The following is a 15,447-nucleotide window of genomic DNA, read 5'->3' as shown; positions in this document are numbered from 1 at the left end:
ATGGAGGGCAGCTCAGAAATCCCCATGTAGAACAGGATGGCCGCAAAGCTCCTCACCTCACCTTCAGCAGTGGTGAAAGAGGTGTTGACGTCCTTCTGGGTTGCATACAAGTTGGTTTGGTATGTTATATGCTTGATGACATGGGGGCTGAAGTAGTTACTGAAGTAATTATATGGAGTCTCAAAGAAGTCGGGGGGAATGTGCTGGTACTCAGGCAGGTCTTGGTTGTCCAGATCAACATTCTTCCAGGTGGTTTGCCTCCTCTTCTTTGTGGGGCCCTTGGCTTGTGGTGCTGGCTTGTCTTCGTCGTCCTCTTCATTGTCATCATCCTCGTCCGAAAGCTCCTCCACTGCAGGCCACACACACTTCTTCTTGGCAGACGGGGCCCATGTCATTGGGCACTTGTTAGTACCGTATTTTCCGGACTATAAGTCACTTTTTTTCATAGTTTGGCTGGTCCTGCGACTTAGTCAGGTGCAACTTATTTATCAAAATTAATTTGACATGAACCAATAGAAATGAACTAAGAGAAATGAACCAAGAGAAAACATTACCGTTTACAGCCACGAGAGGGCGCTCTATGCTGCTCAGTGCTCCTGTAGTCTACAACTGTGCAGCATAGAGCGCCCTCTTGCGGCTGTAGACGGTAATGTTTTCTCTTGGTTCTAAATAAATGTGACATAGTCCAGTGCGACTTTTTTTTTTTTTCCTCGTCATGACGTATTTTTGGAATGATGCGACTTGTACTCAGGTGCGACATAGTCTGAAAAATAATATTTTATTAACATTTTCTAAACTATAGCAAATAAACTATGATAATGCTGAAGACATGTTGAAGGTGTCTGAATAAATTTTAGTTTGACTGTGTATTTTATTTTACATTGAAGACTATGCGGTGCTATTTTAAATTTGATTAGTGGTCAACCGATACGTGTTTTTTGACAGCCGATGCCAATATCTTGGAAAGTTTGTGTGCACAGGGAATCATATTTTTAAATAAAAAATTTTAAAAATGTAAAACGTAATGTAGTGCGCCGTGTTCATAATGAAAGACAATGAAAGTTGCACGGGAGGTCCACCCATCCGTAGTTAAAGCAATGAATTTAGCATTGCTCAGGTCCTACACTAGTTTGGCTTTATCTTCGCTGTAAAGGTGAGGCAGCACATTCTGACACATGCGGTCAGCTCGGTAATTGGTATCTGGGCTCCAACACACTTAGCAAATGCGTGAATCTGCCATCCTGCATATACAGTAGTAACCGAGTGTGTTGCTCACTCCCAAGTCACGTGATATGACGTGCACTTGGGAAACGGTAAGTTTGGAATATAATATTTAGAACAGCATTAAAAAAGCCATTGTTATTCATTACAAATACAATTTAATCAAATGTATGCAAAGAACTTTGTTTAAATTAATAGATTAGTTAGTTAGAGATAAGTGACCTTAACCTAAACAATGGGCAGCAGGAGGCGTGAGTTCAGTGATTCATATCATGGGTGGTGTAACGCCATCTTTCGGTTCGGTTTGAGATTGTTACCCCCCTAAAGCCGGGGTAACCCGCATTTTACATACAGCACAGTGAAAATTACATGAATATTTGTCATTTGTCATGACATTAGGCAAATGCATAAAGTGGAGTATAATTTGCTTTTATGGTTTTAAGCATTCAATTCACACATACTGACTGTCACACAGAGCACATGTGATCATGTTAGCTATGACTATGTTTGCAAGTTTTTTTTTTTATTAAATTAGTCAAAGATTTGTTTCAATTATATGAATGCATATTTGCTTAATGCAGACAGCAAACAAGAAAGTTTTATAATATTTGGGTTTCTATTACTAACAGGCCTAATATAAAAGCAACCGTTGTAATACTTTCTGTATACATTAGTTTCTTTGTTTAACCTTTCTATCCGATTATTAGACAGACTTCTATCCGTGTTAGACAGAACTGTTAATGATGATGACGAACAAGAGAGAGTACGAGCACTGTGAGCGCTTAGGTGCTTACGCTCTCAGCACCATCAAAAAAGTCAAGCAGAAAAACGTATTGACCTATACCGATATTTGAAAAATAATAGACAAATAAATTGAACAAACGCAAATTAAACCCATTCAAACAGGGCCCACTGTAAAATAAAATGTGTTCTCTGATTTACTTATTTGCTGCTAAACTCCTCATATGAATGTATGCATGTATAATTTAGAATATTTAGTGTCCGTGGTATGAAAATGATTGCTGCGAGACGCTTCCGAAGTGAACGAGTCTTCAGAGTGTTGTCAGCGAGATCGCGAAATGCGTTAACTATCTAATTTCCAAAATATTAGAAAATTTACACACACAGGTGATTTACAAAATTTTCATTGAAAAGAAATGCTTTTCTGATATGATTTGAAATTTGAAAAGGGAGAAAAAAATTTCGGCAAAAGGCGGATTCGATCCCGGGTCGATCCGTCAAAATATGTATGGCACACGTTTTGCATTCCGCAGCACTGGAGCTGACTGTCAAGTGTTGTCTTATGTAATCTTGACGAACCGAAAATATCACGTTTGGTGGGCAATATATATGTTTGCATGAATAATAAACAACTGATAAAATTATCCACCCCATAAATATAGTACCAACCAACTTTGATGCAATAAACAGGGTGATTTAAGAATGAGCATCCCTCCAAAAACATCTACATATGTCTCTTTACAAGTGTTAGTGTATATAATTAGTTGTCATTAAAGGGGTTATTATAGCACAATTCTATAATAAGGGGGTTATCATAGAAACCCCCTGGACCCCGCCAATTTTCAAAGCCTGGCTATGGCCATGCCTGCATCCATGACACTGGCTCACTGGGGAGTTGCCAGTTTTAATCTTAACAGCTCTTAACACAGAGTGTGAAATCGGATGGTTAGATGTAGATGGGCTAGTATAAGACAAAACAAATAAACAAAAACAAAAAAAACTTAAGGTCTTTCCAGCATTATGGTAATAGTTTTTTTTTTAATCATCTTGTCTTTGTCATAATTTTGACTAGTAAATAATAAAGATTGATAGTAAAACTTTTGAACAATTTCTTTGTCACTTGAATATTTATTTTAAGTAGGAAAAAAAAAAAACAATTGAAATCATTTTTTTTCTTTTTCGCTCAGCCCTAAATACAATCCTCAAATCCTTTGGTAGCTTAACACTTATTTAATAAATCAGTGGAGAAACTCACAGCTGCTGGGTCAGGCTCATCTTTAATGTTTCCCACTGGGCGCAGTGACACCGATGCTTTCTCATATTCCTCATCCATTGGCTCATCCTTCACCTTCACTGACAGGGCATCAGAGAGCCGGGCCACTTGAGGATTCACCTCAGTTTTTAACACTGACAGGGTTTGCTGGAATCAGATGGAGAGAATTTTAGTTTTAGGAGTTTCCTCCATGGATTAACAAGCAACTTCTGTGTTAAACATAAAATAGTGATTGTGCTTACCACGACAGGTGGTTCCGTTTTTTCTCTTTTTATGGGTTCAGGGAGAGATTTTCCTGTTATATGTAAAAATGATGTAGGAAAAAAGTCAAATGTTTTCCTCAGTTCTATTTAGTCAAATTAATAAGTATTTTTTTTTACAAATATTAACGATAAAGCAACATTGTACATCTAATATATGCATTTCATTTTCAATATACTAAAACATTCTTAAAACAAATATATAGGAATTCAACTACATTTTGAATTTCATGGAATGCTTTTCCATTGCTGTGAACACAATACGCAGAGTCATAAATCAATATCAGTAACTACCAAAATGTGTTTACAAGTCATCTCAGCAGGACATATCTTGTAAGTAACAAGCAAAATGTTCACACTAACCTGCATCATCTGATGCATCTACCTCCATCTTTCCATCGCAATCCTCAGCCTGGTCCACATCTATAGCCATTTCACTGGTAAAGTCTTCGACTTTAGCGATCACAAGCTCTTCTGAACAATGTGCTGCATCTTCTGCGTTGTTCCTCACTTCCTTTTTCTTTACTTCTCCAGCATTCTTCTGCTCAGAGTGGTCCTGTGCACAATTTTCTTCTACCACCTTTTTTTCAGTTACACTGTTCTTTTCTGGTCCTTTTTGTTGGTCCACCCCTGACTGTTGTATTACATCAGGATCTTCCTTCATCTCCTCTGGAAGCTTCTCTACTTCCTCCTGCTCCACCTTTTGGGTTTCCATTATGCTGTTTTGAAGGCTTGGTTCATTTTCACCAGCTTCAGTGGCAGCCAGCAGGCATGACTCCACTGCATCTGGCTTCACATCTGAACCAGCTGCAACTCCTGGAAGTTGTTCTATTGAATCTTCACTAGCCATAATAACTAGCCTAGCCACTGCGACAGACGTAGAGCCCAGCGGTGAAACTGTCTCTGTAGACTGTGAAGGGCCTGACGTCACTCCTGAAAGTGAGAAATGAAGACATTTGTTCAGAGTAGAGTTCAGTGATAAGAATGACCTGGGGCTCTCTATCAAGTCTGTACAGTATTATCAGTGCATTATACAGCCGAACTTGCTTAACCCTGTAAGGCCCACTGTTGCAATATTACAACATAAGGTTTAACTTGACTAAAATAAAGCCGCTCATGTTTTTTGTTCTCCAAGACCTCATTTTCACAACTAATATGTCATATTGTCTAGCCTTGAAATGCTATTGGATGCTAGTTTTTAAACGGTCCTGTTTACCTGGCCATAAACTCATACATCCTGCGAACTTCACATGAAGCACATTTTGTTTTACTGGATTGGATCAATTTTAATTCAAGAAAGCAAAATGCCTAAAATATTGTTTTTCTGTGATTAGTAATGTCTAGATCAATCAGATATTGAGGCATCATTGAATGCATTGATTATTTTAGATTTTAAGCTTGTCATGTCAGTATTGTAATTTTACAACATTGGGTAAAAGGTTTAGCTAAATTTGCTTGTGCACCTTTCACATTACATTGATGAATTGTGCTTCTCACTTGTTCAATGTGAGAAAAACTAATAGAAATGTACTGTTTTTGATCATTTACAAGCTTTAAAAGTCTGTTTTGTTACCATTTTGAGATTCAAGCAAGATTTTATGATTACTAAATGAGTTAAAGTTGAAGAATATTTTTTTTCTTTGACAATTTTAAACCATTTGTGCAGATATATTTAATACTATCTGCATGTTATTTATAAAATGTCCTATTATTTTTCTAGGTTTTGCTTGTTTGCACAATTATCTGCTTGATGCATGAGGGAAAAGTGATAATGTTCTGTGGGTATCAGTGCTGTTAGCATGATAAGTAAAGGACACAATGAGGTATCACACAGTATTTGTGTGAATTCTGGGATGTGTGAATGGGTGAATCCTTTAAAACGTGTATGATTGGGATTAAAGACTGAAAACTAATCAGGTCCCCCTCCCCTTTTAGAATGTCACCAGCCACGAAAGACTGTCTCATCATGTGCAGGATATCACTGATACCGTCTAAAATGGGGACAGAGACTTTAAGATTGACTCTGATACAAGAGAAGAAAGTTTTCAAGTCATTATGAATGTTTTAAAGCTTTCATTCAGTTTTTCGGATTTTGCAAATGTAACCTGAACATACAATTTCTTTCTTCCATAAAAATGCCTTATCATTGTGTACTCAATATTTGAGAAATTCTGCAAGTTCAAATATGAAATGAATTACTTTCTTGAAGCATAGGCAGAATATGAAACTATTGAATGTTTTGCGACATATAACGTTACCATTGTTTATTCACGGAAAATAATATAAAACTAACAAAAAATGTCATAAGTTATATATATATATATATATATATATATATATATATATAAAATGTTGCAATTAACTTTTAATCATATTTACGACAGGAATTCAATTAAATTATCTTCCTCAATATTCATAACGAAACCATTGCCAATTGCTGCAACATTTTATATACGTTAACTGCGATAAATTAGTTATTTTTCAAATGCTAACGTAACACTCCCATTACAAACCATATAAACCTCTACGATGGACTTCAGTCTACTGTCTGCAGCAAACGCGTTTGTACTTTTGCAACTGCTACACAAGGCATCAAGTCTCAGGACTACAAACATGCATCTTTGGCTAATATCGTCACAGGCTAATACATACCATACCAAAGAATACTCCCAAATCTCAAAACTGCCTAAATTGTCTGTTTTGTGTTATAAACACATCGTTCTATTGTCGTTAGCTCGATAAATTACTCAATGTAAATGAAAAACAACAACAGAATACTGTCCAACATAAAAGGCTTTAAACTATGAAATCATAGTTAGCTGTAGCCAGACCAAGCGTATAAAGGTGAACCACGCTGCAGGGCATGCATATTTTGCAGCGAATCTCTGCAGAGATGATAAACAACACGCGGGCCAACCTTTTCAACAGTTCAAACACTCACCTTAAAACGATTGGCGTATTCTTTCAACAGTCCCTCTCAAAAGACAGTCGATAAGCAACCCCTGCGAGATGCACGGTTGATTACTTCTGCATTAAAACATCGAAATACTGCAAAAGTTGCTGGAACAGAATAAACTAGCTGGATGGGCTCGCTGGCTCTCCCGCGAAAGCTCTTCCCCTCTGCGTGCTGCAGTGCATTGTGGGTGAGGCGCACTTGGGAGGGACGTAGGCTATCGATTCATTGCCGCGAATCGGCTCCTTCGAGCAGTTCGTTTCAATGAATCAGTTACAATACAGCAACTCTACTGATTTTTCGTATCGAGTCGATACGGTTTATTGGTTTATTAAACATGTCCGAGAAAAACAAACCGACGCAAAAAAACAGCTAAAACCTGCCTTTTTCGCAGAGATTATTATCACTGTATATTATATAGCAAAAAAGTCCTCTCAGTTTCAAAACTGATTTATTTGCCATCCATCATATTTCTCAACATGTTTCAATATTTGCATGAACACAAAATGAATCACATCTGAACAGATTTCACAGATATGTGATGAACAATAAGTCTTGAAACTGATTTTGTACAGGCCTCTTGACGTAGCGTAATGGTTTAATGATCTACAACAAAATAGAACAAGTTTTGGTGATAACTAAACAAATATTTTAAATATATTAAATTACTATATTAATTACTATTATACTGGTTTCCTCCTAGAAATAACATAAAAAAGCTAGTCTGAAATATAAATTTATACGTAAACTGACCACCAAATGCAACTTTCAGATGCCATCTTTATTTTATTAGCTCAACCATCACGGAATGAAACGCACAGGAGGATTGTGGGATATCAAAAGCAGTGAAGGATACATCAATGCTGCCTTCAAAATTTCTTCAGAAGGTGGTACCTCGGGAGAAAGGAAGTAATCCCACATGTAATGATATCCCACAATCCTGTGCCTTCCATTCAATGACGCTTGAGTTAAAAATAAAGAGAGCTTTAAAAAGTTGTGTTTGGTGGTCAGTTTTTGCTTAAATCTATATTTATGAATAATCGTTTTGCACTTTTGATGTTATTTCGAGTGAGAAATTTGTATTATAGTAATTAAATATTAGTTAGATCACCAAAACTTGTTGTATTTTTGTTGTAGATCATAAAACCATTTTACTGCCCCAGAAGCCTGTCCAAAATAACTTTCATGAGGTGCCTTCGTGCAAAAATGCTGCCAACAAAGTCATTGCCTCATAAGACAGTGAGGCAGCAAGACAGTTGCCTAGAAGTAAAGCAGAATTTGGATTCAGTCGTGCCCTGATGCCTTCCCGCCTTGAGAGCTCACGGGATGCACCAAAAATATCTTAATTTGTGTTCCAAAGATGAACGAAGGTCTTCCAGGGTTTGGACAACAGGAGGGGGGGGGAGTAATTAATGACAGAACATTCACTTTAAAGGGGGGGGTGAAATGCTATTTCATGCATACTGAGATTTTTACACTGTTAAAGAGTTGGATTCCCATGCTAAACATGGACAAAGTTTCAAAAATTAAGTTGTACATTTGAAGGAGTATTTCTGTTCCAAAAATACTCCTTCCGGTTTGTCACAAGTTTCGGAAAGTTTTTTTCGAGTATGGCTCTGTGTGACGTTAGATGGAGTGGAATTTCCTTATATGGGTCCTGACGCACTTCTGCCGGAAGAGCGCGCGCTCCCGTATAGCGAGGCTGAGCAGCACAGACATTTCACTGATCAGAGCGATTTACTGATCAGAGCGAGAGCGTCGCGAAAAGTCACAAAAGAAGTGTGTTTTTGGTTGCCAGGGCAAGACAACCCTGCACAGATTACCAAAGAAAAAACAGCATTAAGGGACCAGTGGATGGAGTTTATTTTTACAGAGCATCAACGGAGTTGTGCAAGTGTTTTTGTTTGTTCCCTGCATTTCGAAGATGCTTGTTCACAAGGCCCAGTTTGACGACGGATTTGCACATCGTTTATTTCTTAAGGATGATGCAATCCCAAGGAAAAAGGGTCACGATCGTGTGTTGGAACCGGAGGCGGTGAGTAAAACTGCTTCAAATATCTCTGCTTCCTTGTTAGTGCGTCCACCTCCCATGCCAGAGACCCGGGTACGAGCCCCGCTCGGAGCGAGTCTTTGCTGCTGCTGCTTTCGTTCAGTTTCAGCCTCTGGATCTGATTCTGGATCATAAATAAACGGCTGAATCTGACTGTAAGCCATGGTTTGTTTTGGATGATGGGTTTTCCCTCACGGTAATGTCACAGCTTCCACATGCTCTCAACGCAAAAGCCTATTCGCGCTCGTGATTCTTTAGCTCCGCCCACATGTCACGCCTCCAGTCGGTCGTGTTTTTCCGGCAAAAATCGGTACAGACTATCTTTCTCATATGAATATAATAAAACTAAAGACTTTTTGGAGTTATGAAGGATGCAGTACTACTCTATAGGTACTCAAGATTAACAGGATATTGAGTGAAAACTAGCATTTCACCCCCCCTTTAAATCAGTGGTTCTCAAACATGTCCTGGAGGAACCCTAGCCCTGTATACTGTGTGTGTCTCCCTTATCTAAAAAACCTTATTCAACTCATCAGCTCGTTGGCAGAGACTGCAAGACATGAATTGGAACACAATGTGCAGGGCTAGGGGTACTCCAGGACAGGTTTGTATGTCTCCCTGTTTCAGACACACCAACTTCCAAGTATTGCAGTCTCCACTAATGAGCGGAATCATGCATGATAGATGAGAGAGACATACAAATTGTGCAGGGCTGTCGGTACTCCAGGTCAAGGACAGGTTTGAGAACAACTTATATAAAATCAATGTCAAATTTGCAATTTTGGTTTTCAGGGAAAACTGCTCTCTCTTGGTCATGTCATGTTATAAATATAAAAGGCTATCTTTTGACCGGAGTATGTTTCTTGAGTGTGCAGATGCACTCCTTTGTTTTGATTTCTCCAAGAGATTGTTTCACATACAAACAGGTTGTGGGAGCCTCAAATGGCTCAATCTTGTTCCCGTCAGTACATTATCCATTATCAATGTGCCCTTATAAATGAATAATGTATTAAAGGGTTATAAGTTATAATACATTTTGTATGGTACATGTAAGAATGAAAATATCACTTTAAAAGTTCTATGTCCATACATTAACCCCCCCCCCCCCCCCCCCCCCCCACACACACACACACACACACACACACACTCACTCTCACACAATCCCAGTACCACCCACTTTTTAAAACGAAGTTAGGCCACTTATGACCAACATGTCTCCGTGCGGCGGACGGGTGACCCGATGAAGAGGCTATGTGCACCGAGGGAACCGCATCGACTCTGAGTCTCACTTGGTTTTTGCTTTTGCATCCCATGTTGACCTCCATTATGTCTTCTGGACGATAATCTTCCGGTGTGAAGTGAACGCTACACACCACTGCGTTTTTCGTAGCAGATGCACTGGTGAAGTTCCGTCTCTTCGCCTGCACAAAACGCACCCAGGCACTGAAGATATCACCGTGCTTTTTCTTGTCTGGAAATCTGTGGACTCGATGTCCTGACTGACTGCAGTTTGTGCAACCTCCATAAACACAATAATTTACCATGACGATGATAACCTGAAATAGAAAACTACCGAAAACACACTGATGACTCACAAGCGCTCCTACTGTATACCGACCTAATCTGAACTGAGCAGTTGTGTTGCCAACTTCTTTCAATTGAAAATAGCTAAACCCCGCCTGAAAAGTCTCTAAATGACGTCACGTGGTAATTAGCATATTCATGACGTAAGTGCGTCGAATTGTATTGCGCTCACATACTGCATTTTAATGCAGCCAAATTCTCAATAAAACTGTTTTTATTAATATATTTGAATGTTTCTGTTGCAATTATAATAATCTGCACTAAAATCCTATTCACAACATTGTGTAACGAAATCAAATGCACATACGATTAAGAAAATGTAAAAGAGAGTTAGAAGCAACAGAAAATACATATATATTTTAATTAAAGTGCTGCTTCTCTCTGCGCTCATTGAACACTGCAGATGGATAGAGAGAGGCGCGCTGGGAAAGAGAGACCTCGCGCTCGTGCTGCAGAACCGGAGACTTGATCTCTAAATAATTGGTTTATCCAAGAAAGTTGATAGATTTGTCGCTAGTCGCTTTTTTTAAGTCGCTTAATCTAGCGACAAAGTTGATAAGTTGGCAACACAGACAGAGCCCGGCAAACAACCCCCCCCCCCCTTTCTGACGTTCACAAAGTGTTTATTTTTTTACTGTCAGAGAGTGTCACTTTTTCTACAAAGTTTGACATGAGTCATGTCTTGTAAAAAAAATTAAAATCCTGCATTAACTTTTCATATGATATTTTCATACAAGGTAATATATTAATTTTGAAAAAAAAAGGCTCTTTAAGACGATGGTTACACCAGAATAGTCGCCATTTACTTACCCTCAAGTTGTCCTAAACGTGTAGAAATGCCTCTCTTTTGCTGAACTCAGAATTAGTAGTTCTAATTAGTAGATCTGATCCACTTTAAATTTTGACTGTATTTCATAAGTGTCTGTGTGAGTGCGTTGGTTCGGGTGGTTTACAGGGACACACATTATATAATGACATGGGTATGACAGAGGTGTTACAGTGTGAAGGTGGTTTATGGACACAGCTTCCCTATAATTCTAAACATACTAAATGTTTTTTTTTTTGTTTTTTTTGAAAATCTAAATGTTTTCTGTAAATGGTAGATTTAGGTGTAGGGTTGATGAAGGGCAAAAAAGTACAGTATGAAAACCACTACGTCTATATGGAGAGTCCCCAATAAACCACCAGTACCAACATGTGTGTGGGGGGGTGTGTCAGTTTGTTTTTTAAGGGGCTGCTGCAAGCCACTTCCAGGGCAGTTGCGGTGCAGGGTGCCTCCAAATACTTCAGGAAACACCAAAGTCATGGGGAAAGAAAAAATTTAAACCTGAAACAAATTGAATGCACTGCAAAGCCCATAATACACAAAGTTAATGCTGGTGAAAGTCTCTCTTTTTTTGAAGAGTTGATAGATTTCATGGAAAATCTTGTATGATGGTACACATGCTGGATGATACATCCATCCAGTCAGAGGATATTAAAGACGTTTGATATTTTGAGCCGTTTTTTGTGATCAGAATAACTTCAAAATCTGGTATCTATGTATTATCCTCTGTCATTTAGTGTATAATGTCTGTTTTTTTTTACTGTTTGACTATTACAAAGTCTGTGAGTGTGTTTTAAAAGTCAGTGTATTTCAGCCTTAAGTCACTTTGGATAAAAGATACCAGATTCCCTGTGTGATTTGATCAGAGCTACCACTTGCTTACACTGAAAACAGGTTTCAGGCAGGGTTTTATTTCTTCTGAAGTTACAGTGAAGACAGTCATCATAAAGGAAAGCCATCAGAGTGCCTCTAATCAGTCAGTTTGTTTGAGCCGAGATTGGTTGAGAGGATGTTTTATCTCAAGGAAAACATTTGAGAAAAACAGATTGACAACCATTTTTTGCTCTTGTTGTCATAAGTTGTTCAGTCTTCCACAAATTAGAAATGCACCACAATTAGTTGTATTAGAAACATTTAAGTGTTTAAAAATAAAAATTTCAACCATTATTCCATTACATTTTCATTAAAAAAAAAAAACTACTACAGATGACACATAAAAAAAAAGCAGTTTGTGTACTGCATCATGAGTAAGTTTTTGCCACTGAATACAAACATAGGAGCTCACAATAGTTCTTATAAGGTTTACAAGTTGATGTTTAAAATCAAGTCCCCCATGGAGAAAATTAATTGGTTCATGTACTACTTTGTGCTGCATGCTAGATGCATGCCTCTAAACTTCAATGTCATCAGTAACATCACCAACAGATACATATATACAAGAAAAATGTCAAAACCTTTGCTTCTGAAATGACTTTGTAGTTCCAAACGATAGCACCATGTCCGCAGTTTTCTGGTTTTCCAGGTCTGTTTGTATCCTTGTGTCTTTACGACTATAAAACGATAAGTAATGTCTGGTGAGAATATGTAAAACATACAAGCAAAGTAAGAAATTTTCCAAAAACAAACTGCACAAAATAAAAGCATTTGAGGTTGATCAAGGTTAAAAGTAACCAAAGGGCTACGTACGGATTATTGTTAACAAAATTCTTCAGAGACGACGAAAATAGAACACTACTTACATATTGTGTGAAGGGTTAATATCAGGAAAAATAACAAATTCTAAAATAAATGTAACTTTCATAAAAAGTATTCAACTCATTAATTATTAAAAGGGACATCAGATGTCCTTTTTCCACAAGTTGGTATTCTTTAGGGTCTTAATGAAATGTCTGCAAAGTACTGATTAAAATTCCTCAATGGTCATGTAAAACCACACCCTATTACCTCATCAAACAGCTCTGTTCACAGTGACCATTTCGATGCATGTTTTTTTAAATGATAATAAGCTACTGCTCACCCCGCCCCTCTTCAATGGGGCTGTTCACAGATATATTTATATATGTAGATGCCTCATTAAAGACTGTTGGGCCGCTATACATAAGTTGCTTGCCAATGTAATGTTCAACTTGTCGTCATTCACCAAAGTAATCAATGAATATTCAAAAGATGCCACGAGCCTGCACAGAATGGCTCAACGGCTCTGTGAGAACCTACAGTATGGTGAATGACATCAGGTTGACCGTTCCAAAATGGCAGCTGCATCGACGCTTGCTCTAGTCATTTGCAGAGCCATATAGAGTGAGAGTTGCGACAACTCCATTGACTCCAATGGAACGCTTTTTTTTACAGCAATGGCGGCTCGTGGAGCCTCTAAATAGTTCCCGGAAGTAGCAGCAAACTGATGCCGCGCCGTAGAGATGCAGCAGAACAAACCTTTCGCGACGCACTTTTAACAGGTAAGACGTTTAAATAATAAGATTGAATATTATCAGTACATCTTAATAACAATAAATTGCAAATTAAAACCTTCTAGTAGATTATCACTCATTAAATGAGTAGATTTAAGGTTTGTTATCAGATAACTAACAGATTAGGCTAGGATTGGAGCTGAATAAAGTTAGTAACGAACACCCTAATAATTGTAAAATCTGTTCTCATAATTCAGTTTCATCCATCGTGTTTGCAATTAGAAAAAAAGTAGTATAAACATATTTTTTGGCAGGGTGGGGAAAGTTACTTAACGTTACACAGCCTATTACGTTAGTTCAATATAACGTGTGACAGCGGTGAGTGGAAGTGGTAAAAATGAGGATATAAAGTTTGTTCCTTATTACACGTATTAAATTACTTAATAATAAAATGCACCCTATTGATATACATTTAGAGTGAATTACCTGTCTATATTATATAATAATACTGTATTATATACTTAAACTTGTTAGTGTATAAAAGTAACATACTGTAACATTCTGTGGGTGGAGGATTAGTGGTGCCATTGAAGTGTTCTGTGATGGAGCATCAGTGATGATGCAGGTCAGGAGAGCTGAGGGGACCTTTTTTTTTTGATAGCTGAATTTTCATTATTTTTCTTAGTGCTGCCTTTGCATTGTTTGATTTTTTTTTTTTTCTGGTCTCTTACATTTTTTTTAATAGACCCAGGTAACTGGCTGATGGTTCACTGGAATGCTGACTGACTGCTGATTGACTTGCTGCTGGTTGACTGGGCAGTGTCACCTGTCCCTGTCTCTCCTCTCTAGCCATGTCCTTTTTCTTCACTCTCACTTTCCCTTCTCTGAGTGTCCTTGTTCTTTTTTCCTCAACCTTTGAAACTGATAGAGGTAGAATACATGGTTTTGCTAATTTTAAATATTGAAAATATCACATCACTTTACTAGTACGAGTTTGTACTTATTATATATGAATCACCTGAAATAACAGCTGTAATCAGTAGCCATTTCTTGTATGTTCACAGGTCTAGGGGTGCATCGTGGAGCAGGGCCCTCCTCTTTTTGACCACAGGACGATGTACAAAGATTGTGGGAATAGCATCTGGTCTCAGCCTACTCTTGAATTTTTTGGTCATGACAAATTGCTTTGCCTCAATTTGTCTGCATACTGACTTCAGTTTAGTTTCCACACAAACCTTTTTTTTTGTCTACCCACTTACAGTACATATCACATGGTGGTTAAATGCACAGTTATAGGTAACACTGATGACTCCCTGCAATGTCTCACCATGAGTCTCAGCTCCCTGGGTTTTGCAAAGCTTTGCTTGTTCCTTATTTCTAGTAAAACATTGTCAATGTAAAAAAGTGCAAATAAATTTAAGTAAAATTGCCTAACAATTTTTTGTTGTTGTAATTTTTATTTGTATTTAGATTGCTCCTGCTGACTTGAGCCAACCATTATTTTCTCCTCTCTATGTCAGCGGGGAAGCCATACATTCGCACACCTTTCTCTGACTGAGTGGAGCATCCCCATGCAGCACAGTAAACCACGGTGGAGACTATGCAAGGACAACATGAAAGAAAGGACACATACAAAATGCTTGTCATGCTATTACATTTATTAGAAATGTATTCATGAATTGCTGTAAATAGTTAATTGTATAATTACAATTTAAAATAACTGTTTTCTATTTTAAAATGGAATATACTCCTGTGATGCCAACCTGAATTTTCAGCATCATTACTTTTGAATGGCAGTGTACATGTTTATATACGAGTATGCTTAAGTTGTTTTAAACCTGAATATATTTTGTACATGAATAAGTATTGTTATAAGAATTATACTAGATATAATAGGTATATTATTTATAATATATATTTATATTACTATATGTAATTGTAAGAATTATAAACAGTAAGCTTCATTTTACATTTATTTAACATGCTAATTACTGCTGCTAACAGTTAATTGACCCATAGTGCGGTGCCAGCTGAAAATCACCTGTCACCAGCCTGTCTCTGTACTACCTGAAAGTCATCAATATGACATGAGTTAACATTAGATCAGTGAAAAAATGGACAATATGTAACG

General features: G+C 37.7%; 1 protein-coding gene and 1 long non-coding RNA gene across 4 annotated transcripts in view; one reads left to right on the top strand and one right to left on the bottom strand.

The window, feature by feature from the left end:
• LOC127979354 (zinc finger MYM-type protein 4) overlaps positions 1 to 10,211 on the bottom strand; it is a 36,762-nt gene extending 26,551 nt beyond the window's left edge. The window contains exons 1-4 of one of the 3 annotated variants that reach the window (XM_052584736.1): positions 9,676 to 10,211; positions 3,859 to 4,428; positions 3,478 to 3,530; positions 3,218 to 3,382 (exon numbers count right to left, since the gene is read on the bottom strand). In XM_052584736.1, the coding sequence (XP_052440696.1) occupies positions 3,218 to 3,382; positions 3,478 to 3,530; positions 3,859 to 4,428; positions 9,676 to 10,042 (1,155 nt within the window). In that variant the 5' untranslated portion in view covers positions 10,043 to 10,211. Of the gene's footprint in view, positions 1 to 3,217; positions 3,383 to 3,477; positions 3,531 to 3,858; positions 4,429 to 6,436; positions 6,637 to 9,675 lie in introns of those variants that run through there. The other 2 variants (XM_052584738.1, XM_052584737.1) reach the window with 2 other exon arrangements.
• Positions 10,212 to 13,196: 2,985 nt separating this feature from the next.
• On the top strand, positions 13,197 to 14,720 carry LOC127979397 (uncharacterized). Its single transcript, XR_008158787.1, has 3 exons — positions 13,197 to 13,364; positions 14,062 to 14,246; positions 14,381 to 14,720. It is a non-coding gene; the product is annotated as an uncharacterized LOC127979397 (long non-coding RNA).
• The last annotated feature ends 727 nt before the right edge of the window (positions 14,721 to 15,447 follow it).

The sequence above is a fragment of the Carassius gibelio genome, chromosome B19, assembly GCF_023724105.1.
Source record: "Carassius gibelio isolate Cgi1373 ecotype wild population from Czech Republic chromosome B19, carGib1.2-hapl.c, whole genome shotgun sequence".
NCBI classification, from domain to species: domain Eukaryota; kingdom Metazoa; phylum Chordata; class Actinopteri; order Cypriniformes; family Cyprinidae; genus Carassius; species Carassius gibelio.
Note: the sequence above shows the minus strand (reverse complement) of the source record. Positions and strands in the feature narration are given on the sequence as shown.